This window comes from Camelus bactrianus, chromosome 7 (assembly GCF_048773025.1).
Source record: "Camelus bactrianus isolate YW-2024 breed Bactrian camel chromosome 7, ASM4877302v1, whole genome shotgun sequence".
Taxonomy (NCBI): Eukaryota; Metazoa; Chordata; class Mammalia; order Artiodactyla; family Camelidae; genus Camelus; species Camelus bactrianus.
Window position 1 is genome coordinate 2,346,339 of NC_133545.1, and position 27,830 is coordinate 2,374,168.

Below are 27,830 nucleotides of genomic sequence, written 5' to 3' on the forward strand. Positions count from 1 at the left end.
GGGACCTCCGAGGCCAGGTGAGCCCGGTCCTGAAGGAATTCATCTTCTAAATTTGAGTCCTGGGGGTCTGGGTTTAGGCAAAAGGGGCACTACTTGGGTCAGTTCAGTAGGGGAACAATAAGTCTCGGGTGTTCTGTGACAGTCAGGTAGGAGACTTTCTCACAGAAATAGCATCTTAGCCTCCGAGGGCACAGGGGTGATGACTCATTGGCTGTCTATGTCCTTTTCCCTCCCAGTGTAGCCACCCTGTGCCGGTGTCGCAGACAAGACAAGGGAGGGTTTTCATTGCGTCCGCCTGGCCGCTCCCCTCGCGGGGACGAAGGTGCCTCTTAGCTTTGGCAGGTCAGTATAAGCCGCTGACTCGGATCGGGACCCTGAGGGACTGATACCGCCCTGAGCTGTATGAGGTCACCACGGAACCGCAGGTTGGGACTCACTCAAACTCCGTAGCAGAATGCTGTGGAGCTACAAACTCGAGCCTGATTGCATGCTTCACAGGCTGCTCATTCACACACACACACACACACACACACACACACACACACACACACACACACACACACACGTTAACAACAGTCCTCCCACCAATACCAATATCCTGTTTCCTGTAGGAGGGGATCCGCCTCCTCTTCTGTCCACTGGGACAGGACCTGATACCTGACCTGATTTCCCTGTCTGAAATACCATCAGACGGAGAGCCTGTAGGAGGGGATCAGCCTCCTCTTCTGTCCAGTGGGACAGGACCTGATTCCTCCCGGGGGATCCTACCTTGTCCGGACGGCCACCTGGTGAGTCTGTCCGTCCCTCCACGGTGTCTGGCTCTGGTTGTAGCCCAGCCACCCAGGGGGCCGAGTTGCCTTCACGAAAGAGAACCCGGAATACCATCGGGCGGCGCCACCTCGTTCGCTGCCGGAGTCCCGTCCCCCGGTCGGCCGGAGCCACCAGTCCAGCGGCTCAAGGGGCCGGCGTGGTTGTATCTCACTGGGGCCTCCAGAAATGTTATAGAAATGACAGGCCAGCCAAGAAAAAAGCACCACTTGAAGGGTTGGAGTACTCAGATGTCTTACGCCGGCAGGCTCAGAGGGGCTTCTGCTCCGAAGCTCTGAGCACCTTCAAGACGTGCACATGAGGTTTTATAGGGTTAATTACAAGTATGGGGCTATTAGCCAATAAGGCTCAAACAACAAAAAGCAAGGAATCAGTACACTGGAGCTTGTCAACTTGGAACAGATCACGTTACTGACACTTGTTGAGCTTGGATCTACAAGTTAGCTTGTTAGCCCAGTAAACTGACACTAAACTTCAGATTTATGAGTTAGCCCAGCAGAACTTAGATCAGTAAACCGACACTTATCACACTTAGATTTGTGACTTAGCTCGTTAGCCCAGCTGGGCTTTTCCTTCACATGACAACCAAAGACCAAGTTCAGGTGCTGGATTTAAAAATCTAGGCTAAGCTGAGAATTGGGTTCAGAGTGCCTGGCACCTGAGTATTTGACACCCTCCCTACCCACCCATCCTTCTCCATCCGAAAATCCTTTAGAATCCCTATCACGAAGGATTGGGGTTACTAGGATGAAACAGAAACAGTGTCCCCAGAGAACTTTGTGTCCCCAGAAGCAAACACTAGATCTCCTTGAGGAGCAGGTGGACTCTGACATCAGGGCTATGGTTTTCAACAACCAACCGAGCAAATGCAGGCACCTGTGTCCGGATCTGAGGAAACACAGGTTCCTTATGAGAAGCCCTTGGGCAGAGCTTTCCCGTGCGCGCAGACTTCTAAGAGGACTTGAAGTCTGTTTCTAGTTCTTTGAGGTGTAATGTGCGGATGCTCCCTCCTCGGACACGGGAAACTCTGAGGTGACCTTTCAAGTGACCAGTTGGCATGTTGACTTTTTTCTGGAGGCCAGCTTCCAAGGCCAGGTGACAGAGCCTCAGGACTGGCCGACTGGTCGGTCACATGGGGGGCTCTCAGATGCCGCCGGCCAGGCTCGCACACCTCTGGGGCCACAAGAACTGGGAGCTGGGAAGCAACACATTAGGAGCCGTGCAGATGTGATTCGAAGGGTTCTGTCAAGCCCACTCTGCCCTCCTCACCTTGGAATGTTTCTCAGGGCTTATCTGTCCACGCGCCCCCTGCTCTCCTTGCATCTTGGCAGCTAACGTGAGTGATGCAAAATCGGGGAAAGATCGAGGCCCACTGTTCTGTTGGCTTGGGTGCCGGGCTCCCGGGCGCAAAGGGGGAGTAGCAGGGGCCTGGGTGCCGGGCCCCCTGGCGCGAAGTGGGAGTAGCAGGGGTCTGGGTGCCGGGCCCCCGGGTGTGAAGGGGGAGTAGCAGGGTCTGAAGGCAGTCCGATAGCAGATGCAGCTCCCTCTCACATGTCGGAGCGTCCTGCCTGGAAGAGACAAGTGTAGGGATGTAAATGCACACTGAGAAGGCCGAGCAAGCCGGGGGCCACCCCAGGCCCTCGGGTCGCCCTGGGTGGGGATGGCTGGCAGATGCTGGTACCAGGGCAGGGAGGTCGAGGGCGTGAACAACTCTAACCCCGTGTCGGGGAAAGCAGTTCGCCTCCCCGGGGACAGGGCCTCACATCTGTGACACAATAACCCAAGGGCAGTAAGACCCTCATCTGGGGGCTGGTGAGGAAAGTAAAGCGATGTTGTTGTTGGAAACTGCGCCCGCACTAAAACTTTACTGTGATTCACTCCTGGATTTCAGCACCAAAAAGAAAAAAGTGGGTGGCGGGGAGGCTATAGCTCACTGGTAGAGCACAGTCTAGGATGCAGGAGGTCCTGGGCTCGATCCTCAGAACCTCCAATTAGAAAACAAACAACAAAAAAAAATCATCAAACTTTACTTGGAGGACCCTCCTCCCGGCTATACTCAGAGCTCTCATTTTATGAGTGACCTTAACAACCTTAGTTTCACAGCAGGTTGGCGATCACACATTGGGAGAGGCAGCAAATACGACAGTGGGCAGCCAGAGTGCCTGCTGCCTATCAGGCAACAGGTGCTTGAGAACGTTTGTTGAATGACTGATGGATGGATGAGTGAGTGATTTATCCCACATTCTTCCTCAGGCGTTTGTGGACGAGGAGCTGGACCCTGAGGCTGAGGGAAGAGCAGGACGAAGACAGCCAGTCCTCCCCTCGGGGACTCACAGCTGAGGGCGGACCAGAGCACAGCATGGCTGGAACAGCCAGATGGGCCTTGGAGACTCTGGGCTGAGGTCTGAAGGATGAATGAGAAAAAACTCTATAATTTTACATGGAAAACCTACCTGAGAGAAGACAAAGGAAAAACATGAAGAGCTTGGTTCTCGTGAAGACATTACTTTAGTGGATGTTTAACTTCATCTTTCTCGACCGTCTCATGTTCCTGAACTGGAGAGTGTGCGTCACTGGAACAGCCAAAACCGTGGAGGACTTGTGAGACAGTGCCAGCGCCCTAGGAATACTCTGTGCATGAAAAGTGCAGTGCAGAGCTGCTCGCCACCCACAGCTCTGTCTGCAGTCACAAACTGGGACTGGAACTCCCACCCCGAGGGCACCATCTAGCCCTTCCACTCCTTCCAGAGCCAGTGGCTTATGCCAGCACTTACATTCAGGTAAGGCACTCTTCAGGGGTGACTCTTAGGGAGAAAATCCACAGAGCACTAGATTTGGGACCTAGGACTTGGATGCAGGGTTAATACATCTTTCTTTGAATATTTTGGCTGCTTTAGGGATCAATATGAGGTCCCCCCCAAGGCTAATTTATTGCTTATCAGCCTGCCTCCTCTCTCAGGGCGGGCCTGAAGGTAGAGCAGTGGGTGGTGGGCCAGCTGCTTACTGCATAAGATAATGTGTTGGAGCTGAATTCTAATATCTTTATTAATATTTTACATTAATGCTTTCCAAAAGTATATTCCTACTCTAAGACTGTATCTGCCGGTTACCTTGTTACAAAGAGATCATCAGAAAATGAACACTGTTGGCAGAAGTTCTCTTTTAGAACATGAAGTAGCAGAGGCGAATTCAGATTTGTTCCTGCTCCCCTCCCCTCTTTTTACACCAAGGTAAAACGAGTATCTGTAATTCGAGGGTGGTGGCCCCTGGGCACCAGATGACTCAGTTATGTCTAATTTAAGTCTTCAGACTAACTGCCAGAGACACTCCTCAGATGAGATCTCAGGAGCCTCTGAGAACCGGCTAAGCACAGCGCCCTGGTCCATCCCAAGTCCCTGTTCCCTCAGCCTTGCTCACGCCGCTGATGAGGCTGGACAGGGAGGCCCACTGTGAATTACATGCCTTCCCTTTAGTGAAGTGGGGTAATCCAGACCAGAAAAAGTCCAGGGAGCTGTTTCACTCTCCAAACTTACTCTGAAACACAGGCTTGGACTAGTTGGGCGTGGGCATTCCACGTGTTGGAGCCACGTAAATTGGATTAATCTCAGGCAAAATCAAGTCTGTGTGGTGAGGGCAGGGTACCAGCCCTGCATCTTCCGTACATAAGCAGGTTTGCGTCCCATGTAGGAGAAGCGTGTGGGCTTGGACTGTATTATAAAATGTACTAGGCTGAGTATCATCAGGCAGATTTCTCCACGATCAGTGCCATGGGCCCTGGGCGTCCTCCCTTTCCGCGGGCGCAGGGCTGCCTTCTGGGAAGTCTGTGCCAGGCCCAGCAAGTCAGCAGAGCAGGGGCCGCAGCTCAGGCCCAGCCCTTCCTCCTCCCCAGAGGGGTTTCTCTTAGGCTTCCCTGCCGAGCACCTGCAGGAGGGCGGCTCCTGAGTACCTCTTCCCGGGAACCCTTCACCTTCCCAGGTGCCCAGCCTCTTGGGAAGCCTCCCCAGGCCGCTCCAGGTGCCACCCTGTGTGGTCCCTTCTTCTCTAGAGAGAATGAAACAGCACGCACCCTGCCCTTTCTGGGCGGTGCCTTCAGCCTACTCCCCGGCTTGGCCCTGCGGGCCTGTTTTTGCCTGAGCCGTGATGAAAGCCCCGCCAAGCGCCCTGCCCCGGTGGAGCGCATCCTGCAGAGCTGTGCAGAGACCGTGCAGGGAGGGCACCGTGCGGGGTGGGGGGCACAACACCTTCCAGAGTCAGCTGGGACGGCTCTCCACCCAGCAGGCACCCAGGGACGCGCGCCTCAGCCAAGATGCTGCCCCTCTGACGTGCTGGCTGTTACTCGGGGTCCCTGGATGTGCCGCTTGTTACCAGGGTTTCTGGTGATGCCAGCTGTTACTTGGTCAGGATGCTCCACCTTCTTCCTGGGCTGTTTGCTGGGAGGCTGGAGGGTCCTGCCCTCTGATGTACACACACACACACACACACACACCCGCCCCAGAACAGAGAGAAGGGGCCCTTTCACTCTAAGACCAAGGAGAGCACTCCTGGGAGAGGGCAGAGCCAGGCCCTGAGGGGACTGAAGGAGGTTACACAGGGCTTCTACCTGTCACTTTAAACTGTAAGAAAAAAATATTTTCCCCAAGAAATGGTTGTATTGAAACTTAGTAAATTTTGAAGAGCTATAAAATATTCTTTCATTCCAATTTCAAACATCCTACACAGAGAATCCTCAACCCTTTTAAAGAAAAGCCTTTAAATACAATGGTTGGTTTTGAAACTTTAATAAAAGTAAAAAAATGAATGCAAAAGAACACAATGCTGAAAACTTAGTATGAATGTGAATTTCACTAGATGTTCAAATCTGGTATAGTGCAAATTTTTTGTACTATTTTACATTTTACAAACTCAAATCACTTTGGCTCATATACTTGCTATGAAGTATCGGCAACAAAGTTTCTTCAGATCCGTATCTTTTGGCTACATTGTTTCCAACAGATATAAATTTGTTTCCAGTTTAAGAGAAAAAAAATACTCGTCCGTGCACGATCAAGTATATTTGATTCAATTACTGCTTTTATCTAATAACTTCTGGTTGTTCATAAAATGCTGACATGTTCATTGAAAAATCTTTTCGCATAGCTGATCATTCATTTTGGTTTTCAGAAAATGTATAAGGGATCATTGCAAAGTTTGGTATGATCCCACTTTCTTTTAAACAAAATTCCTCTAGGACAAATTAGCTACAGCAACCTAAAGTTTACTCCAGGATATTTTCCTCCAAACAAAAACCAAACCGCAACCAGGACCATCATGTGAGTGGAGCCGCGGCCGCCTCTCACAGCCATGGCACCCGGCCCGCTGACTGCCCACTGCTGCTGTAAAGGAGTCTTTCATCACACCACTTTCGCAGAATTTGAAACAACCAAAAACATTTGAATTGCAAAATACAAAAAGGTAAATTCGTAAGTAAAAATGACGCTTTTACTAAACCCACAGAACTGGAGTATTTCAAAGGACCAGAGCTGAGTGGAGGGCAAACAACAAAGTAACTTCGCGGCCGAGAGAAATTATTGCTGGATTTGCCTCCATGCAGCACTGAAATGGAGAACCCTCCTTACCATCTTATACGTTAAAAAAAAATAAATATTTAAGAGAATACAAGGCTCAGATTGGTTTTCATATACATTGCACTTCAAGTTGAAGACCCAGTACTTGCAAGCTGGGTCTAACATGGTCTATGCCATTAAATGAATACATTGTGCTCACACGTCTTTGCGTATTTAGAAACACCAAATGTTTAATGCAGTGACATATGCACTCTTCTTTCTACAAGGCAATCACAGATTGCAAATCCTATAGGGCTGTGAGAAAAAACTGTCACCTCTGTCCCAAAGCATCAAAGGAACAACAGACAGTCCTGGCTCCTAAGACTGAGACACACGGCAGACAGTGGTTTCCTCCTGGACGACTGGGGCTTCTGGGTGGACCGCAAACGGAGGTGGAAAGTCCAGGACGTCACAGTGCAGGACGAGGACCCCTCACGGCCCAGCCGCAGTCAGATTGTCTGCACGAAACCCTGGGGGGACCGGGAGGCCCGTCCTGCACTGTGACGCGCGCGGCCACGGGAGCCTGGCCTCCCTACGCTGCCCCTCTGCCACCTCTTTTTTCACACAACCCTATTTTTAAAAATCTTTTGGATCAGTAATATTCCTATAGTACCACTCTTCGTCTCTGTAAGCACCATCGAGCTACCCCCCCGGGCACCGGTACGAAACCAGAGCTGGTAGTTAGGCTTCATTTCGAGGCCCTGAAGTATGGCAACTTGTTTTAATAATGAATGAAACCGAATCCTGGGGACCCTGCGGCCGGCGGCCCAGCTCTGGCACCTCCGGGGCCGCCGGCATGGCAGCGCCTCACTGCGAGCGGTCCCTCCTCCCGCCCTGCTGTTCCAGAAGAGATGGCACCTTCTCCAGGGTCGCCTGCAGTCAGCCCAGTCCACATACATCACTGAGGAAAAAAGGGAACCTTTGTCACAATCCAGTCTCACAGATTTTCTTCCCAAATCTTGTGATTCTTCAGGATCAGTGGCTTTGAAGACTCAATCACTGTGTGGCTTTTCAGGAACACCCTACGTGCGAAAAGAGAAAAACAGCAAGAGAAAATTAGCACTAACTGTACACATATTCTAACTAGCAAGGAAGTGGACCCGAAAAAGTGAACGATGAAAAATTCCCTTGACTGGGATAAGATGATGGAGATAAGAAATGCAGAACAGCAAACACGCTCCGACAACCCCAATGGGATGTCCTCCTTGGCCCAGGCCAGGAGCCACCTGTCCACTGAGAGCAGTGAGGCGGGCGGGGCGCAGCCCCCAAGCCGAGTGGCAGCCTGGGGCTACTGAGAGCACAGGGTCGCCCATCTGCTCACTCTGCAGCCAAAGGAGCACTGTCTCTTCTGTAAGTCAGTTTGTCTGTCTGGGGAAAGGAAGGTGTTTGCCACAGACCAAATGAACACCTGGTTTCTCCGCCATAACTCACCCTACCAGCAGTCTTGTGAGACAGACATCTGAAGCAGATCTCGCTCCGGAATGCTTTCACCGACAGAGCTTCACAGCTCAGAATCCGGGTCCACACTCGCTTCTCACCTGACCTGCACCTGTTACTGCCCTCCAGGCCCTGCCCAGTCTATCCCCAGAGGACAGCGGTTCACTGATGGAGGGGCAGGCCCAAGATCAGATGGCTCTCCTGAGGCCACAGAGCAGCGGAGGGCAGATGCACCTCAGGGGGAACCTTCTCCCCTGACGCAGTCTTTCCTCTTGCTTCCCGAGGAGGTGGAGGAGCCCCAGTCTACAGACCAGCCATGCTGCGAGCTGGGGGCTGGTTCCTGCCCTGGGGTGCTCGGACTCTGAGGAACTGACAAGCTGACTCCAGGAGAGCTGCCCGAGAGCAGCACCCACACAGCATCTGCTTCTAGGACGGAGGGCAGAGGAGGCTACGTGGTCCCAAGACCCGAGGTTCCAGTCCCGCTCTGCAACCATGCAGGTGGGCGGGGCGGCCTCCCTGACCTGCCATTTCCCCACCTCCAAACTGCTGTTACAGGATGAAATCAGCTGGCAATGAAATGTTTAGCACAACACCTCAGGTGTAGCCAGTGCAGCCCTCAAAACCGATAATGTTACTAACTACCTTTAGCTGCTGAATCTCACACAGAAACAGCAAATTCAGCTCCACCTGCCCGGGAAGCAGGGCTGTAACCCGGCGTCCCGGGGCCTGGGCTCCAGGAAGCAGGGCCACACTCCTCGCTGGGGCAGCTGGAAGCCTTACTTTTTCTGACAAAAGGCTTGAAGCTACAAAGTGCAATGAATACAGATTCTGTAAAATGATGTTAAGACTCAGACTGACAGCAAATACCGCACAGGAAAAGCTGCTCAAACCACCTAAGGCCAACTTGTAGGTTTGGGGCCTGGCTACCTTGAAGTAATTACATTTCCCTTTGAGGGCAGGAACCATGGTCACGTGACCAGAGGAGCATGAGGGAGCCTGACGCAGCAGCATGTGGCGAGGGGCGGGGCGTCACCAGGTAGACCAGGAGCCTCACATCCCACTGGGCTCAGCCAGCTTTGGTCAGTGTTGACCAGCGCCCACCCCGGTCTCCTCACCTTCAGACCTTCATCTCCTCTGCTCTGTCACCTCCCATCACAGAAGCTCTACTTGGTGAAGATGCCAGTTTTAAACCAAGAATTCATTCTTAAACGCTGCCCCTAATGCACCAGGCCAGTTGCACTTTCCGTGTGAGGGCCACAGGGAGGGCTGCACTGGGAGCAAAGGCCTGCGTGGGCACAGCCCGAGGACACCGAGCCACTGCCTGGGTTTTTAGGGTGGAAATAATTTTAAAATTCCGAACAAAGAGTAGAGCTCACTTTATAAGTAAGCTGTTAATTTTTTTCATTTCTTTGAAAGAAGCACCCCAACTCCTTTAAAAAGAGAATGTTTAACTTGCTCTTTTTAAAGACTTTCTCGGACAAGAAAGATGCTTTGTCATAGCCCAAACTTTCAAGACTCCACAAAACCGCGGTAAGAGGATGAGCATTTCTAAGGCTAAAAGTTCCGGGTCACAAATACAAAAGCGTGCAGGGCACCCTCCACGATTTGCTAGATTCTCCCCAGTGCTTTCAGGAGAGACTCGATCACAGACACTTTGAGGGATGGAAGAAGAAACAAAAAGGCAGACATCAGGCTGGACAGAGGGAGCTTTTCCCCAATTTTAAATAAAAACGATGAAAAAGCTTAAGGAGAATTACAGCTATACCAACTATCTGTTTGAAGTGATATTTAAAACTTTCAACCATCTTTTCAAAAAACAAAAATGTCTGCAAGGGATGGAAGGATGGCTGACGAAACTCCCTCCCCGCAGTGTCACCGTGAAAGGGGTGACCACACCGCTCTCCTGAGTCTCCTTCCCCCTCCAGGTGTGGGGAGCTTGTGCACGACATGAAGCTTCCACCTCTATCAAAAAGATGTGCGTTTACTGAAGCTGGCTCAGAGCCCTGCATCGTAAACGTCTAACGGTGCAGCCCAGCCGTCCTCCCAAAGGTCTAACAATCAACTGGCTGAATGTCGTCTGTTTTAAGTCTGTGAAGAGTCACGTGCTTGGAGACAGTTCACCCCTTAAGCCTGACTAGAAGCCTTCCACTGAGCAGCACTGAAACACAAACCTCAGACCAACACGGTCCCTGCGCTGGCTCGTCCTACCCTGAACCAGCGCGGTGGGCGCCGGGAGAGGAGCCGGCGCCTGGAGGGGCCGCTCACATGCCCCGAGGCCGCGTGACCACAGTGTTTGCGGAAAAAGGGCCAAGTCCTCTGACTCATCAGGGGACGCGAGAAACAAGCTTTCTCAGTGGAGTCTTGTTTTGGCGGCAGATCGTCAAGGACTACAGAGGGAGGAAGGGAAGGACAATCCACACCCACGAGCCCAGGCAACACACTATGAATTCCGCCCTCTGAACAGTTTCTGTTTCTGTGAACGGCCAAGGAGCCTCAGATTCAGCTCTCACGAGCATCAGCCGGCACGGAGGAGGGACCAAGACAAGTTTCTGAAGAAGCCCAATCGAGAAACCATTCCTCTCAGAGGCAAACGCTCAGTTCCTTTTTCTTGTAAGACTACAGCTTCTTTTTCGGTTCATTTTATTTAAGCCTCTGAGTCAAAGTCTACTTGAGATAACCGTTAAATAAACATCCACATTTCCTTCTCTTTTACAAAAGTGCTCACGTGCTGACCTTCAACTCCAGAAAAGAATGACTAAGTGATCTCTGACTCTGTCCGGCTTCCTGGCTCCGCGAAACGGCTCGGTGCCTGTGGGTTCCCCCTTAGTGAGCCAGGCCCCCCCCCCCCAGGTCCTACGCCCTTCCCTGGTATCGTCTGCCCCGCGTGAAGGCAGGGAGGGAACTCATTATAAATGGTTCATTCAGCCATTTCAGTCGCCTTTTCCCGATAGTTACCCCGGGAGCGGCAGCTCAGAAGAGCTGCTGAACGTGTCTGTGCCGTGAGGGCGGCACCAGGACCCTAGTTCCCATCCAGCCCTCCCTGAGTTGACAGATCCCTGAATCCCGGAGTCTGTATAACTTAGCAAAGAAGTTCCTGGGCATTGTCCCTATTTAAAAAAAAAAAAAATACACTCTTTTCTGAATAATTGTTGCTACTGAGTCTCAGCTAGGCACCAACACCAATTCTAATGTGCTATGTAAAGCAAGCGTCTCAGGCTGAAAACCAGCGTCAGCGCGAAGGCGACAACCTCACATACCATGGCCAGTTGCCGCCCGATGTTTCCCACTGTCACGCCTCCCGAGAAGAAGATGCAGGGCAGCCAGGAGCGGATGTAGAGGAAGTCTGGGGACGTGTACCTGGAGGGAGAGGGAGACGTGAGCCCGCGCAGCCGGCTCCCCGGTGCCCGCTCCGCCAACAACGCCTCAACACTGTGTCCACCGTGACTGCCTGGTTTTCCTCCACATCAGGTGTGTTACATCCACACAGGTTTCCTTTATGCTTACAACCTTTACAGACAGTGCATGTTTAACACGTGGATCAATGACAAGCAGTGTTTCTGAGAGTTTCATGCCTAAAGTTATGTCACTAGACACAGATAATAACCCCAGCCTAGTGGGCAGTCCTAATAAGTCAGGTAACAGCTTCTAGCTGGCGGTGATGTTTGAGGGCACGTGCTTACTGGTAGACACCGTTGTACACCAGCAGCTGGGTGATCAGAGTGGCGAGGAAAGCGATGGTGATCCCAAGGCCGAGGCCACTTCTTGAACGGTCGAATGTCCACCAAAGGCCCAAAGACAGGGCCGCTAGCGTCAAGGAGAGCTGAACGTTATTGGCAAAATCCAATTTCTGGTGACACAGAGTTAAGGAAAAGTTTAATACTTTTTAATACAACCAAAACCAAACAACCCCCAGGGCCGACGCGTCTGCACCACACAGCTCTCCATCCACAGAAGCTGCCCAGTGAGCCGCAGGAAGGCCTTGCTGGACACAAGACTGCCTTGCCATGATCAAGATGACATGGAACGCCTCCGGCATCACTGGGTCAAACTCGACTTTACAAGTAAACTTTCCGAAAGCCACACAGAAAATTCTACAGGGATTTCAGCCACAAATCAACGTATTTTACTAGCAAGTCTTCTATAGCCCCACTTTTACTTCTTTTTTTATTAGTAATTTGAACTGAGCAAGCACAGTCTTCGCCCCACGTCTGCAAGAAGCAGACACCTCATCACAGTGGCCTTCACCACAACTCAGCTGGTGGACACGCAGCTGGCTTGATCACGACACACTTATCAACTCTGACAAAACAAATCTGTCAGAGCCAAGATATCTTCTAATACTCCTTTTTGACATTCTCATCATTAAAATTGGAGTGGAGCAGATTTAAGAAGCAGTAACTCTAAAAATGCCTTTCTCCAAGATTTAAAAATATAATCTAGCTGTACTAAAGGAAACCGTAAATCTTTTGAGACCTAGTAACCTATGGCCCATTTTCTGAAAGCTGCACTATGTACATTTGTGTAATGCTGTCCACCTAGGCGTGCCCAGCTGCACCCTGGAGTTTGCGTCCACTAAGAACCCTATTCGAGAGGGCGCCGCTGTTGACTGGCCCTGGGACCTCCGTGCTCACAGCCAGGCTTCTCCTCAACCTTCTGGAAGACACAGCTCCTTACTGGGCCAAGGAGCCAGGTCTTCACAATGGAAGTATGTTTAAGGTAGAATTTACGGAACAAACTCCAAACCAAAAAAGGGAGGAGAGACGGGGCGTCCGCTCTGGTCCTGGTGTTACTGAACTGTTCCCTGAAATGAACTGAAAAGACTCCAAAAACCACTCTGAAAATTCTGCTTAGAGCAAACTGGGCAACACACTCTGAAGTTGCACTCGGAAGAAGACTGTCCAAGTCACCAGGAGGGTAACAGACATTTACTAAAAGTAACAGAACACCCGATGTGTAAGGTAAGACACTGCCCCGGGGGGCACAGCCATGGAAGGATACGGCACTGGCGTGGTTGATGCCGACAAAGACCGCCACGCAGCGCATGACGCTGGCCCACTCCCTCTTGAACTTGTGTGGCTCTCCGAGGCGACTGTCGATGCAGGGGTAGAGGAGGCCGACCACAGCTGTGCGGGAAGGAAGAGGTGGCGTCAGCGCTGCCAGCTTAAAGTGACGTGGTTTCCACGCAGCAGCTACTAAACCACTCCTTTTCCTAGAAGATTTACCAGCTACGGTATAATACTCAAATTTAAACAGATTTTACATTTTTGTTCTCCTTGAGTACTAACAACAAAAAAATCACACTGTTTTGAAACATTTAAAATAAAACCGCAGTTCTTTGGTTTGAACCATGGAAGGGACAGAGCAGGGGGTTCATTACTCACTTACAAAACACTCAAACACCTGCGCAGCTGGCCTTGTGTTTGTGTCAGTGTCGTTCCATTTTACAGTGCAGAGGTGAGCGTCCACCAGTGCCGTGAGGCCACAGCATAAGCTGACATCCCTCAGACTCGCACCGATTCTGGGCACCTTTGTGTTGCTCTGACTTTGCCCTCTGGGTCACAAAAGCCACATTCCCAGAGGGTGGCCCTGCACTTGACGGTTAATGGGTTACAGCATTTTCTGCAGGAGCCCCTGAGCATGCCCTGGGCATCACCCGTGGGGCACTGGACAACCACGCTCGGCGGTCCCTGAGCCCAGGCACAGGAACAAGGCCTCGCTCCCAGTTCACCTGGTGGAACCTGGCTCTTCGTGTTTGTTGCCTCATGTGTAAAGTGATGAGGATTATGTAACTAGAAGACAGAGGAGGAAGAGCTTGCCGTGGTCTGGAATAGTGAGCAAATTTTCCCGGAAACAGGATTCACAGAGAATTCAGTCAGGGCAGACACTGGCATTCCATGAGAGAAAATGGAAAAATAAAAGCAAGAGAGAAGAGGGCGCGTGGTGACTGGTGGGGTGCAGACCGGGGGCCCAATTGTGGACACAAGCTCACTACATAAAGTCGCCCAGGTACTGCGGTTTGAGCCAGGCAGGAGCTACACCTGGTGTCCACGAAAGAGGGAACCATTTTAGGTTCCTGAACAGAGAAAGAAACACAGTTTTAGCCAAACATTTGATGAAAGATTCTGTCTCAATTTCATATTACATTTTATCAAGTTCTAATTTTGGCGTTTCAGAAAATGGAATCAAACAATTCTGTAACTTTAGTTACTATAACTTATTCTTGCCCTTAAGGTTGAAAGCTAAATAGGTGGAAATGTACTAAGGAATTTTTCCCTTATACTCTTAACTGATGGTTAAAAAAAGGAAGTAGGGTATGAGCAATTGTGTTTCAGATATCCCTGGAATTCCTTGAAGCTTCAATTACAAAGATAGCCTAAACTAAAATGGTTCAGTGGTTTTAAGATCAAGTTTTTGATTCAGAGAAAGAAACTACTGTGCCAAATGGGATGAAAAATAAAATTCTGCACTTAGATCTGCTTCTCAAAAACTATTCTTAATAGTATAACCTTATACTTAGAATTTAGAAAAACAAAGCAGGATGCTGTCTTTCTGAGAACAAAGGTGAAAACATTTCTACCCACTGCCTGGTAAGCACAGCACCCCTCCTCTGATGTGTCCTGGCTGGAACACAGTTCTCCAGCTCCAAGCCTGGGGCTTCCCTGCTGTTTGGTGTGAGTCTGCCCAGAAGGCAGCATATTTCTACAGTGCAGGGGACACACCCAGACTCCATGGGGGAGGCAGGTAGTTATGAACAGCGGGCCACTCTGCTGTGTCCCCTTGGCCATGGTTGCTTAACCTGTCTGTAATTCAGTTTCTACGTCTGTAAAATGGAGCTATAGCAGAGGACTGCTGTAAGGACTAATGCAGAGCACATAAAACACAAGGTAAGCCGTCCATGACCATCAGTCACAGAGCACACAGGAGGGCGCCCCTCCTGCAGTACTGCAGTCACTTAGGTCCGCACCTGTCCTGCCTGCCGACCACGGGATGCCCCACAGGGGCTGGTCTGCTCACTCGGTACTTGAAACAGCAAGCACCAGACAAATCAATGAATGCTGTGCGTCCAGACAAGTTCTGAGTGCTCTTCTGGGCCGAGATCATTTTGGCATTTTTATAAAACCGGCCAAATAACCAAGAAATTCTACTCAAAAAAAAAAAAAATCCACCTGTTCACAGTTTATAGACTGTTGATCCTGGGTTGTGTTTTGTGGCTGGTTGAGTGTACTAAGATCTAAACTCTGAACAGGGGTTCCTTTTCCCTACCAACGTCATCTACAGGGCCCAGCAGTTTTGGGAGGAAAGCCTGGCTTTGGCCACGTTCACTGGGCCATCCCGAAAAAGGAAGTGAGGGAGGCCAGCAGCTCTGCCCACCCAGCCCACGTGACGGTTTGTTTTCAGTCACCCAGAAGTGTAGCGTGTTGGTGGGGGCAGCCAATCGCACTTCAGTCCCGCCGCTCACCAGTTCCGCCCGCGGCCAATCCGGGCGGCGTGCTTAGGATGACAGCTGCGGGGCTCCCCCAACGCTGTCCTCAGGGCCAGGTCAGTAGGAGGGAAGGACCTCGGCCAGCCTGGCACAGACAGTTCTCGCCCCACCTCGTGTCCATCCCCGGGTTTCCTCTGGCCTCCAGAGACTAGCTGGGAGGGTCACTGTCCTCTCCTTCCTTCCTTCCCTAAACACGGTCACTGGAGATGTACACTTTTCCTTTGTGGATGGTCCCATTTTCAAATAAATGGTCCTCAGAGGCTGAAAAACGTTCTTAACCAAACATACGTTTTTCATTTCTACTCACCAGCTGCCGTCCCACAACAGGGAGGAACCCACCAGGCAGAGGAGAAGATAGTGGCGATGACCTCCTCAGGGAACAGGGTGACATTTCTCTGGACCTGCAGCAGGTTCAGCACCAGGGCCAGGACGACCCCCACTGAGAACAGCACCAGGCTCCTCTGCAGCAAGTGGTGGTGCCAGCTGTGGCCCCCCAAGCCAGAGCTCTGAGGCCCGGGGGCAGGGTCAGTGCCCCCGGCACCGTGGGCCACCAGCAGAGAGGGGCCGGACACTGAGGACGTAGTCATTTCTCCCACTTTGGCCTCCAGTCCTCCGGCACCGGCCCTCAGGTGGCTTCTGTGCTTCACACCCTTAGCACAGGGACAGCTCCAGAGGTGGTCGTCCAGTCTAGGCATCAGCCACCAGTCTGACGGGCTTTCCTGCAAGAAAAAGGGTGGAGAGGTGGAATCCCCATCAAGTTCACTTCCAAAACACAGCAGGTCCAGGTCCAGGGAGGCCCAGTCAGAGGGAGGGCTCTGCCCAGGTTCATTGCCGGCACGTCCAGGAAAGCCCTCAAGTCCCTCAGAGAGCGGGTTCGGGGGCAGCCCACGGGCAGGGACCACGGGGACGGGACTGCAAGGACACTGCCCACACGCCCCACCTTGGGGGGTGCACAGGCTGCTTTCAGCGGCAGCCAGGTGTTAGGTACACCTGAGTGTTAAGGTCCTGCGGCGATGCCCCTCTCCGTAAGCTCTGAAGTTCTGGCCCGTCCAGTACAAGTTTTCCAGACCTCGTCTGTCTGCAGGAGGCAGAGCCCAAGTTACTGGGGCCCTCCTGGACGGAGAGAAGCACTAGCCGGGCCAACACGGGCTTGGGGGTGCAGCCCCCATCTCCGAGGCTGGGGCTGGGATCTGGGCATGCGTTCAGGCCCGAAGGTTGGTGCCGAGGGCCCCAACGGAAGGCCGCCTGGAGGGGCGGCTGCTAGGAGTGGAGGCGCCGGGACCTCGACATCCCCGCCCGACCCGCCCCCGGACCTCCCCACCGCCCCCGGCCCGGTCCCCTTGCCGAGCCCCGCGTACCTGGCCGAGGGGGGCCCGCCCGCGGGCTCGCCGACGGAGGAGACCGCAGAGGGGTAGTCGCGGCCCAGACCGCCTGGAGTTGGGCCCGCGGCGGTCGGCGCGCGGCGCAGCTTATAAGGCAGGCGGCGGGGGTCCGGCTCACGTGACCCCGGTCCGGCCCGCCGCCCCGCCCTCGCGCCTGGAGGCGTGGCCTCCGCGGGCCCCGCCCCGCCCGCGCGCCCGTCCGCTCGGGGTCTGGTGAGGCTTCCGCGGCCAATCGGGGGCGGGCGGCCCATATGACGTCATCACACGCCACCGCCGCCCCGCGCCCGGCGCGTTGGCTCGGGAGCGCGGACGGGCGGACGGACGGCGGGCTGGCGGCGCCGGGCGGGACTGCCGGGGCTCGGGGTGGGCGGGGGCCGGACGGAGGCACGGACGGCTGGGGCTGGCCGTGGCTGGCGGGGCCGGACTGCCGGACGGCGGGGGCGGGAGGGGAAGAGCGGAGCCGGCAGAGAGCGCCCCGCGCAGGTTCCGCCCGGACGGCGGCGGAGGGCGATTTCCAGCCCTCGGCAGCCGCGGGCCTGGCGTCCGCGGGCTGCACACCCTGGGTCCAGATCCTCACCCAGGCGTGGCCCGTTCGTAAGCGTCCCCTTGGGGAAGGCCGTCCGCTTGGTCACTCTGCACCTGCGTGTCTCCTGATGATGCTGCGACCTCTCCTCCACGTCCCGAGCCTCCGGATGGTCACCACGCCTGCTGATTTCAGGCAGGTCCGTGCAAGCAGTGACCAGAAGGTGCTGGCTCGTAGTCAGGGCCCGGAGACAGGAGTTGTTTATTACGTGTGCAAGGATGTATGTCAAACACGAAGGATGTTTCATGTCTCCCAGACACCAGAGTGGTTCAGAAACCTTTTTTTCACATAAGACCCTTTGTGAAAATGTAAATGATAAAAGTTTCATTCATAAAGTAATGTCTTCTAGTTTCTAATCGCCTTTCCTCCCATTGGAAAACAAACCATGGAAACCAGTCAGGAAAATTAAGTTTTATCTTGTTGATGTGGTATATGTGTATCCTGTTTGCTATGTGGGCCACGCCACCTAAACAGGAGGGCAGGCCCCATGCCAACTGAAAACCCACATCTTGTTGAGCCAAGAGCACGTTATTTAAGATGTGTGTGAACGACGATAGAGAAAGTCTGGTCTTTTGTGGTGTTTGTGGGTGAGCAGAGACTGGGGGGATGTTTGTGCTCTCAGTAGCAAACCTCATGGCCAAGAGACCCCGCAGGTTTAGGCAGCCTGAAATACCACGTTGTGTGGCATTTTCAACATTAGGGTTTGTCGCTTTATGCCAGAAGTTTAAAAAAAAAAACCCTGAAACATCTTCCTGAGGTATCTGTATTTCATTCTGGAGGGAGGTGCAGGGGGAGGATTGACAGGAATTTGTAATGGTACCCAGGAGTCTTCACTGAAGAGTAATGCTTGCAGTGGATGTGTTCGCCTTTCCTGAACCATAATGGTGTTTCATTAGGAAACATGGAAAGCACTATGTAAAGATGTTTGCCTTGTTAGTTTGTTACTGTTCCCCTCCCCCCGCCATCAGTACCAGTTTCTCTTTTCTGTCACCTCCACCTTACAGACCAGACACAGCCTGGTTGTATGGATGTCCCACCCCCAGTACATGATGCCAACCTGGCACGAACTTAATCTGATCTGTGAAAGCATAAATTAAAAGTGTCGTCACTATGGATTAGAATAGAAAATTGCTCAGGAACGGTTATGTTCAATCAAGACAGCATTTGCTAGCTGTGTGCCTTGTCTTCATTTCTTGAGCATGACCCAGACAAAGCAAGAGTGGATGGAGAGGAGGGGTTCCATCTTCAGCTCTGCCTGCAGGTGGACAGAACCAGGCGTTCCTCTCTCTGCCCCATTCTCTACTCTGTACTTTGTTCCCCAAAGTTCAGAGCAGTTTTGACTTCAAGGAATCCGGGTCTTGGCCGTTATCTCCGCTCCACCTTGCATGAGTGCCTGAAGAAATGTGTGTGTGTGTATACACATACTATCACAGTAACATTGGAACTTTGTGGTAGCAAAAATATAAAAAGCTGTCCAGCTATCAGCCGATAGGACGCTGGCTAGACAAGAGATGGCACACTGTATGATCATGTAGATAACAGGATGGGTACTGTGTAGCTGAGAGTCAGTCCAGCCACCAGAAGCCTGTGCTGGGTCTCCACTACCACGTCGTCAGCCTTAAGTCCCGGACAGTCTTAACCTGTTATGTATGCTACAGATTGAGCTCTTAAACTCATAGAGATCCATGTACATCACAGCCTTGACCCTGAAGTGTAGGCATGTCATGGATTCAACTGGGAAACAGCAGAAAATGCAGGAAGCTTCTCTTCAGCACGTCTGCTTTCAAAACCTGGTTTATCCACACAAATGGAGCCCCGTAAGCCAGGGTGACAGCTCTTTGCTTTCGTACCGAGCTGCCATGTACAGGGATTCCTGACAGCACAGAAATCAGTGTATCTGTCTCCTGGGATCTAAAGTGGTTTTCTTCATTTTTGTCCCCTGCCATCCTGCCCAGCTATGCAGACCCAGCACCCTTCGGTTCTAATACCCCTTATGTCCAAGTGCATACCTTATAAAAGGACTTTGTGGGCTCCTGTGCTGTCTGTCTGCAATGTGGAAGAGAGCTGTCAGTCCGTTCGCTAACTGGCGTGTTGAGGTCTGCTCACTCAATTACCCTTTTCCTCTGCCTGAGTCCATGTTGGTACAGGCAGCCTCTGACTCTCCATCCCTCTTGTATCCACGCTGAGACTTTATGAACCAGGGGCCTCCCGGGCCACGCAGAGGCCCTGTGGACCTGTGGGAGGGCTGCCTGTGGGCTGTGTTCTGCTGGGTCCCTGCCGAGGGCTGTCAGTGTGGCCCCAGTCTCAGGTAGCGTTTGTCACTGCCTCCCCAGGTGTGTGTGGTTTGCCTAGGTGCCTTTGGAGTCTGGTCCCATGAATGAAGTCAGTCCAGGGGAATGACGTGGAAGAATTTGAATTTGCTCTCTTGGAGAACGCAGCTTCCGTAACTGAAACCATGTTCAAATGTTTTGAGAGTTTGAAATTCCATTATCTCCAGCGAGGCTTTTATTGATGTAGTTTCCCTAGTCAACGTGGGCTCTCTGTTGAACATAACGAGATCTATGCTCTGCAGCCCCAGTTGGTCACTCTGAGCTAAGTGTCTGGGGAAGTGTGCTCATGAGGGTACCATTTAGTTCTTAAGTGTCCTGCTCTGTATTAATCATTATGGATGTGCTATTGCACAAGGAGTATTTACTGTTGTTTACCAACTAAACCCAGTGCCGTGACTTCTCCCCAGTCACTCACTGACGTAACAGTACTCACTAGCTCTTTTAGACACAGGTGAATCCTGGGACCGTGGTGTGGGTGGTGCGTGTTCTAAGGACTTTTGAGATGTCATGTGAGCAATCTACTGCCTTAGTCTGTGTTCCTACTATCCTTTTTATTATAACGTTAATAACTTTATAATATTTTTTAAAATAGGGTAGATGGTTATATTATTTGTTAATAGAAAAACATCACATGCTCCTTGTAAAACATTCAGAAAATATGGAAAAATATATTTTAAAAGGTCCCATCCCCCCACCTAGGGACACTTAGTGTAACTTTCTGGGGTGTGTATTTCCAGATACTTTCCATATCATGTATATGCGTGTTTTTAAAAAATGCAAATAGGAGTGTACTTGGCATGTAGTAGAGCTGGTCCTTTGGAGAGCAGGAATGTTTTTCAAAGTCAATCAGCAAAGACTGTGCCATCCTTTTTTTTTTTTTTTCTCTTTGCTTTTTTGTTTGTTTGTTTTTTTAGGGGAGAGGTAATTAGGTTTATTTATTTATTTTTAAGGGAGGTACTGGGGATTGAACCCAGGACATTGGGCGTTATATATAGCACGCACTCTACCCCTGAGCTACACCCTCCTCCATATCATCCTACTTTAACAGCTTCATTGAGATAAAATTCACAAGCTGTGAAATTTACTCATTTAAAGTGTACAGTTCAATAGTCTTTAGTATTATATCCACAAAGTTGTGCAACCAACACCACAGTCAGTTTTAGAACATTTTCATTGATCCAGAAAGACACTGTGTGCCTCAGCTGTCACCCTCCTTGCCCACCCCCAGTCCACCCTCCCGGCCCCCACTCCCCAGCCCTAGGCAACCATGATCCCCTTCTGGCTGTGCAGTTTCCCTGTGCAGTCTGGTTATGGTTCTGGAGTTCTGCATGAACGGGAGTATACAACCTGTGGTCCTTTGTGTCCAGCTTCTGTCCCTTAGCGTCATGTTTTCAGGGCTCATCTGTATCGCGTGTCAGTACTTCTTCCTGGTCAAGTAACGCCCCATTGTGTGGAGACAGTCACGTTCTGTTTACCTGTTCACCAGCTGATGGACCAGTGCGTTGTTTTCCCTGTTTAGCTATGATGAATAATGCTTCTACAAACGCCTGGTGTGTGAGTGTCTGTGTGGGCACGTGTTTTCACGTCTCTTGGGTGGAGCTGCCAGGAGTGGACCTGCCCGTCATGTGGTAACTCTGTCATTATGGATCTGCTGGACTCTTTTCCAAAGCAGCTGTTCCACTTTGTGTTCCTACCAGTAGCGTGTGAGGGTTCTGGTTCCCCCACGTGCTCACCAACCTTGCCGTTGTCTGCCTTTCTGATTCTAGTTATCCCAGTGGGTGTGAAGCGTGCGTGTCATCGTTCTGATAGCAGGATGACACTACTTCTGTGGGGGGGGGGGCGTGCCTTAGCTTACTTGCTAAGACTTCATTGGCAAGTGTCATCCCAGCAAGAGTGAGGGGAAGAGGAGGAGGAGGAAACAGAGACGACGCCTCATCCGCGTGGCTGCAGCTGTCCGCGGAAGCGCATTCAGCTGCCTGGTGCTGTCCTCCAGGCAGGCCTGTGGAGAGCCAACATGTTCTGCAAGAACAGTCTTTTGGGAAAAGAAAAGGAAAAGTGTCTTTTAGCTTTCTGTCTCCCTTCTCTAGCTGGTCAGATTTGCCCTGGGGTCATTAACCCCCGCTGCTGTCCCCATTCTGGGACTCAGCCCACAGCCAGCAGCGAGCACATGGTCGGAATCTCACTTGGTGGGAACAGCCCAGAGCTGTTCCTGTGGGCCTGTTCCTGTATCAGTCACTGGGAAAGGAAGTGGAAGATTCATGATCAGCTGAGAGACCCACCATTTGATGTGGAAGCTTGTTGGTGAGTCAGGCAGGGAGACACTGCCAGCGCCGGCCCGGGCCATCGGAGGACGGGCCCAGCAGAGTTGCGGGGTGGGGCGTCGTGGTGGGAAATGAGTGTGCCTCGGTGACCCTGGGGGAGCAGGGAGGGAAGGAGGCTACAGAGGGCACTGGGAAGCAAGGTCCGAACACAGGAAGACGTTGTGTGGTTAAGAAACCCAGGGAGGGACCCCCTTTGGCAGCAGAGACACTAAATTTGAATGACACAGAGGTTAGCATGGCCCCTGAGCGAGGATGACATGCAAATTCGTGATGTATTCCACGTTAAAGGAAAAAATAGAAATCCAGAGAGGTGTGTTCCAGGAAGGAGAGTCAGCAGAGACAAAGACCAGCTCGTGTCCGCAGGACACAGTGATGTGGGGCCATGCAGACCTGGGAAGAGGTTCGGTAGGTGCCAAGGAGACCCCGCAAGTGTGGACAAGGAGGGGAGGAAGGGGCTGGAGGAGAACGTGGTCTGGAGGGGTCTTCTTTTGCTTTCTAAGTGAGAGAGACACAAATGTAAATGCTGACAGAAGCCTCCAGCAGAAAGAGTGACATAGAAAAAGGAGGACAAAGTGTGGGAGATCACCTGAAGAGTCCTGCGGAGGCTGGACAGGTCATCCCTGGAGGGCGCCCTGCAGAGGAAGGCCAGGGACCACAGGCGGTGGCGGGCTGGGGCGCTGCCTTCGAGCAGTTTCAGTGTTTCCTGGAGGAGCAGAGGCCACCCGCCCGTGCAGTGAGGGCGGAGCTGGTTAGAAGTAAGCACAGCTCCTTTCAGTGCTGAGAGCCTCCTTGGGGTCTGGATGGATTTCACACGGTCTGCAGGGGGGTGGGATGGTTCCTCTGTGCTACTACCTGGGTTCTTCCAGGTGGGACAGAAGGACACTGGGACAAGGCAGGTGAGCATATTGGTAGCTGATGGGGTCTCAGAGCCCCAGCAGGGCAGGCAGGCAGCAGAGGGGAGGCCGGCAGGGGACAGGCACCTCCTGTGCTCTCGGGAGGAAGAACCGTGCAGAATGCCATGAGGACTCGGTGTCAGCTCTGCGGTGCGGGGATCTTCGCTTGCCCACTGACGTGGCCCAGGCACCTGCACGTTTGTTCCTGGACACACAGTCTGGAGGAGAAGCACCCCTGGTCACACAGGAGGCTCTATGAATGTGTGGTTTCAGAGGCCAGCATCTGCAGATGATGACGAAGTCACAGCGTGGCCTTGGGATTAGGTGACTGCATTGGTGTCGAGCGAGTCACCAGGGCCCTGCAGGTCAGGGGATGGAGAGGCCAAGGTCCGGACGGGTCATGCTTGTGGAGGACAAAGGCTGATGGCAGGTTTGGGATGTGGAGGCAGACGAGATGCCGGGTCCCCAGGTCCCAAGGAATGAAGGCAGTGACTCAGAGAACAGCAAGTGGCTGTGGCAGCGAGGGCGCGCTGGATTGGATCGTGTCCCCCAGATCATGTCCTTTTCAGGACCTCAGAGCACAGCCCTATTTGGAAAGTGGGTCATCACAGCTGTGAGTAGTCAAGCGGAGGTCACCCGGAGTCTAGCTGGCCCTGAATCCAGTATGACAGGACGGGGCCTCGGAGCGATGGAGGCAGAGGTCGAGTGCTCAGCTCCAGGCCAGGGGATGCGAGGATGGCCGGAGCCCCCGGGGGCTTCCGGGGGCGGGAAGCCTCCTCCCCTAGGGCCGCCAGAGCGAGCCTGGTGCTCACGGCCCCTGGGTTCCAACTTCTAGCCTCTAGAACTGAGAATAAGCTCCTGTTGTTTGAAGCCGCCCAGCTTGGGTGGACGTTACAGACCGTGGACTAAGGTCCGTGGGAGAGCGGGCGTCCCCACCTCGGCCAGCAGCCCAGCGGTGTCTGCAGGGGAGGCCGGTTTTGCCAAGCCCTGGAGTGTGGGAGCACCTGGGGAAGAGGCCAGGTCTGTAGGCGAGTTCACTGTCAAGAACGGGGTTTCTGGGGTGAAGGGGGCGTAGCCGGGAGGGAGGATGTGGAGCTGGGAAGCAGAGTGGGCGGGGGACAGCGTCTGAGGTCGTCGTGCTCACGGCCTGTTTTCCTTGGTTATTGCCCAAAATACAGACGCCCCATAAGGCCTCTGTTGTTTAATCGTCGCAGGCACCAGAAAGAAGGTGTCATTTGCTACGTCGCAGGTGCAGCTGCTGAGTCCTGAGCTGAGAAGTGTGCTCAGAGCTGTTGCATGCATGAAGTAGCGTCAGAGCAGGGGTTCAAATCCTGGTCCTTCTGAGCCGGAAGCTACTGCCCTCCCTGCCCCCCACCCCCATTGTTTGCTTTCCACAAACGCTCACTGAGCATCTGCTGTATACACTGCGCACAGAGGCTCGGCTCCTGCCTGTGTCCTGCGGGCTTGTGAGCTCCCAGAGAAGGACGTCACATGGGTTTCCTGACGCTGGGCTGGCAGATTGTCCTAAACTTGGTGGCTTGAAACAATGCACATTTTCTCAGGAGGTCAGACACCAAACAGGCTTCTGTGAGTTAAAATCATGGGGTCGGCAGGCTGTGTTCCTCCTGGAGGCTCAGGGGAGACCCCCAACTCCTTGGATCGTGGCTGCTGCTGTGTATCAGCCCGCTTCCTCCTCCAACTCCCTCCTTCCCGTCTGAGGACCCTCGTGGTGACACAGGACCCGCCTGGGTGACCCAGGAGAATCCCCCCATCTCAAGAGCCTTGACTCGACCACACGTGCAGAGTTCCCTTGGCACGTGGGATACCGCGGTCACAGGCTCGCGGGGTCAGACGTCGACAAACGGGAGGAGCCCTGCAGCCCGAGACACAGGGCCACCGTCCGCCGCATCCCGGCAGGTTTATTGTAGAGGTTCATGCAGAGGGCCCCTCGGGGGTGTGGCGCTCCAGCCTGTCCAATCACAGGGAGGAAGAGGGGCTTTGGCGTGAGCACCCCAAATGTCGGAGCATGGCTGGCCGGTCGGTAGGGCATCTAGACAAGTGGGGGAAGTTCGTGTGGCCAAACCCGAGGCCATGCTGAGTGGCTTAGCCCTTATACCCAGGGCTGACGTCTGCAGAAGCCCCTTTTCCCTGGGGAGGAGAAGGAGGGATTTGTCATCACTTGCCGCAAGTAAGGAGAGCGCCAGGGACCTGTCCCAAAGCAGCGCCTCCCTCTGCGACCCTTGTGATCACATGTTCCCGTTGGTTACACCGGGCTTAGCTGTCACCCTAAATAAGTGTGTCAGTGTGTCTGTGAATTACACGTGCATGGCTGTGCTGACATCTCGCATACGTTATAAGATACATAAAAACCAGGTGTTTACAGACAGAACCCCTGAGTTGTCGCTGGACACACAACCTCGTCTCCCAGGCTCCCGTGTGCCCAGGCGTGGTCACAGGGCTGATGTCATGCGAGCAGATGTGCCACCGGCAACTTCTGGGTCCTCTCTTTGAAGACAGAGTGCCTTCCCGAGTCCTGTTTTGGTCTCCCTGTGTTCCTGCAGCAGAGACCAGATGACACTGTGGGGACGGAGGAGCCACAGGCCCCATGCAGTGACCCTGAAGCACAGTCCCCCCGTGTCCAGACGGCTCCAGGAGAGACATCTCAGCCAGCAGGCTGTTGTCACCCCTTGCGGCCACCTGGATTTCAGCCTGGTAAGTACATAGTGTTCAAGGCCGTGTTTAAGCTCGGGTTGCGTTTACTCAGGACTTCGCCGTGAGACGTGCAACAAGCCCTGCCTGGAGGAAGGACGCTCACGGCCCCTTCCTCCCTCCTTCCTGGGAGCCGTGGAGGTCTTATCACCACCATCGTTACTATTATACACAGCAGCATAAGGACACAGGGTATGAAGCAGCACTTAAGGCGCGATGACCTGTGAGCCTTGTCAGGAGCTGCAGGGCCAGCCTCGGACTGAGGTCTGCCACCCTCTGCACAGTGGTGTGACCCACATGCGCCACCTGGACACCACGTTGGCCGGTGGCCTGCAGGGGACAGTCTGGCTGAGCAAAGGTGCCGCGGGTGACCTGAATGCTGAAAGTTTATAGGACTGGATTTCTTAGAAGTCTGTGCAGCCCTGGGGTGCCTGCTGCTCCAGGCGTGGGGCACCCCGGGAGCTCGGGAGTCACGCTCTCGTTTGCTTTGGAAGATGGTCAGACCGGCCGCGGACCGGAGGTGCCGAGACCAGGTGCAGCGCGGACTGTCCTCAGAGACGGGCCCACAGCCATGCCCTCAGGCATGCCCGCTCCACCGGCTCCGGGGCGGAACGGCCCCCTGCTGCTGGTCTCCAGATGTCTCGCGTCCCTCGTTTGTCCCCTTCACCCCGGCCACCCCTCTCAGTAGTAGTTTCAGCAAAGCTTCTGTGTTAATGCTGTCCGTCCGGGTGAACTGTGATTCCTGCTGGGACGTGGCGCTACCACCACCACCGCTACCTGCCCCACTCCCGCTCCTGGCAAGAGGCTTCCAGAAATCTCGGAGAGGACCGCAAGCCAGTGCTCTCAGTCCAGGTTACCCGGGACGACACTGATGCTCTGAGAACTGTCCCCAAGGCCTCGTCGAGGCTGCTGTGGTGCTCAGGCCTCACAGGAGAGGGGGTGGCGCGGCCCAGCCGCCGAGCGCCGCGAGTCGAGGGGTGAGGGCCGCAGCAGGCGGCCGCGGTAGCGGCAGGGAAGCCCCAGGCGTGTCCTCCCGCTGCGCTGCGTCAGTGGGCCCGCTCGGGTGACGAGGCGGGGAGCCGTAGGTCAGGGTGTGAGCAGGGCCGCCCTGCCTCCAAGGGTCCCCGTGGAGAACCCCGCCTGCGGCTCCCGGCTGCGGGGCCCCTTCCCGCCACTCTCTCTCTCCTTATGAGCGCGCCAGTCACGCCGGCTCAAGGGCCCGCCCTGCTCCGGTGTGGCCTCCTCGCAGCTAGTTCCATCTGCAGCCGCTCCACTTCCACACAAGGCGCCGTCACAGGTGCCGGCGGTCAGGACCTGGACGTGCCCTCTGGGGGACTCAGTCACGTCACACAGTACCCGCGCCATCGGCGGCGGGCGCGGCGCCTGGGAGGCCAGGGCGCACAGCCTGCTAACCGAGGCCAGGCGGCCGGCCGCCCGGGCCAGGAGCCCTGGCCGTGCTCGGGGTGACCGGGCTGGCGTGCACCGAGTGCAGAGAGCACGTTTATGAAGAGCCCTGCAAACACTGGGAATTTCACTGGGGTAAAGCCTTTAATAAAGAACTTAAGGAGGGTAAAAGTAGAAAAGGCCTGGGCAGGCCGCCTTACCACTGTTCACGCTTGTTCTCTATTCTGTCAGTACCTCGTGTTCGTGCAGGAAACGCAAGTAAAAACAGGAAAATAAAAGTCACCCCAAATCCCCAAACCCAGAGGTGGTCACGGATAGCATTTTGGTGTTTATACGACCGGATCCTTCTACGTGTATAATTACACGTGCAAGTCTGCCGACGAGATTTTACTATTAGGACTAGACTGCACGTAATGCTCTGTCTTGTGTCTCAGTTTACCCCTCCCCATAACAAACCAGGGCAAACATCGTTCAGGCTCAGAAACAGACCTTCTCAACATGTTTCCTGCTGTGTCGGGGGGGTGTGTGTGTGTTTGTGGGAGGGAGGGAGTTATTTCTTAACCTGTCTCATCACTGGACATTTATAGACAGCCTCATATTTTTCAGTTTCATAAAGCTTCAGCAAATATCTTCATAGCTAAATACTTAAACACATCTTCATCCTTTTTCCTTAGGATAAATTCCAACGTGGTCTTCTCATAAAAATAATTCAATTGCACACCCAGCCAAAAGTGTGCAGTTCTTGACCACATGTCACCAGTCAGTCTGAGTCTGACTGTGGAATTGATATTCCTTATCTGTCCTCGTTTCCGGGGCTGTGCCCCCCGGTTCCTCACATGTAAGCGTGGTGACATTAG

General features: G+C 53.4%; 1 protein-coding gene and 1 pseudogene across 2 annotated transcripts; one reads left to right on the forward strand and one right to left on the reverse strand.

The window, feature by feature from the left end:
• Nucleotides 1-5,590: 5,590 nt before the first annotated feature.
• Nucleotides 5,591-16,868, reverse strand: INSIG1 (insulin induced gene 1). Of its 2 annotated transcripts, none has more exons than XM_074366683.1 (6): nt 16,710-16,868; nt 15,659-16,070; nt 12,867-12,991; nt 11,549-11,715; nt 11,126-11,225; nt 5,591-7,332 (listed from the first exon to the last, which is right to left on the reverse strand). In XM_074366683.1, exons 2-6 carry the CDS (start codon nt 16,044-16,046, stop codon nt 7,330-7,332), a joined length of 783 nt encoding a protein of 260 aa, XP_074222784.1. In that variant the 5' UTR covers nt 16,047-16,070; nt 16,710-16,868; the 3' UTR covers nt 5,591-7,329. The 2 variants fall into 2 exon arrangements, with proteins under 2 accessions (XP_074222784.1, XP_074222783.1); XM_074366682.1 differs by having other exon boundaries at nt 5,591-7,453.
• A 5,287-nt stretch (nt 16,869-22,155) lies between these two features.
• On the forward strand, nt 22,156-22,254 carry LOC123617022 (U6 spliceosomal RNA; annotated as a pseudogene).
• The last annotated feature ends 5,576 nt before the right edge of the window (nt 22,255-27,830 follow it).

What these genes read in the sequence shown, in the direction of transcription:
- INSIG1 (XM_074366682.1), bottom strand. Translation starts at nt 16,046, where the DNA reads ATGCCTAGACTGGACGACCACCTCTGGAGCTGTCCCTGTGCTAAGGGT. An exon ending in GTGTACAACGGTGTCTACCA is followed by an intron (nt 11,226 to 11,548) that starts GTAAGCACGTGC and finishes CTCTCCCTCCAG; the next exon opens with GTACACGTCCCCAGACTTCC. An exon ending in TCGGGCGGCAACTGGCCATG is followed by an intron (nt 7,454 to 11,125) that starts GTATGTGAGGTT and finishes TTTCGCACGTAG; the next exon opens with GGTGTTCCTGAAAAGCCACA.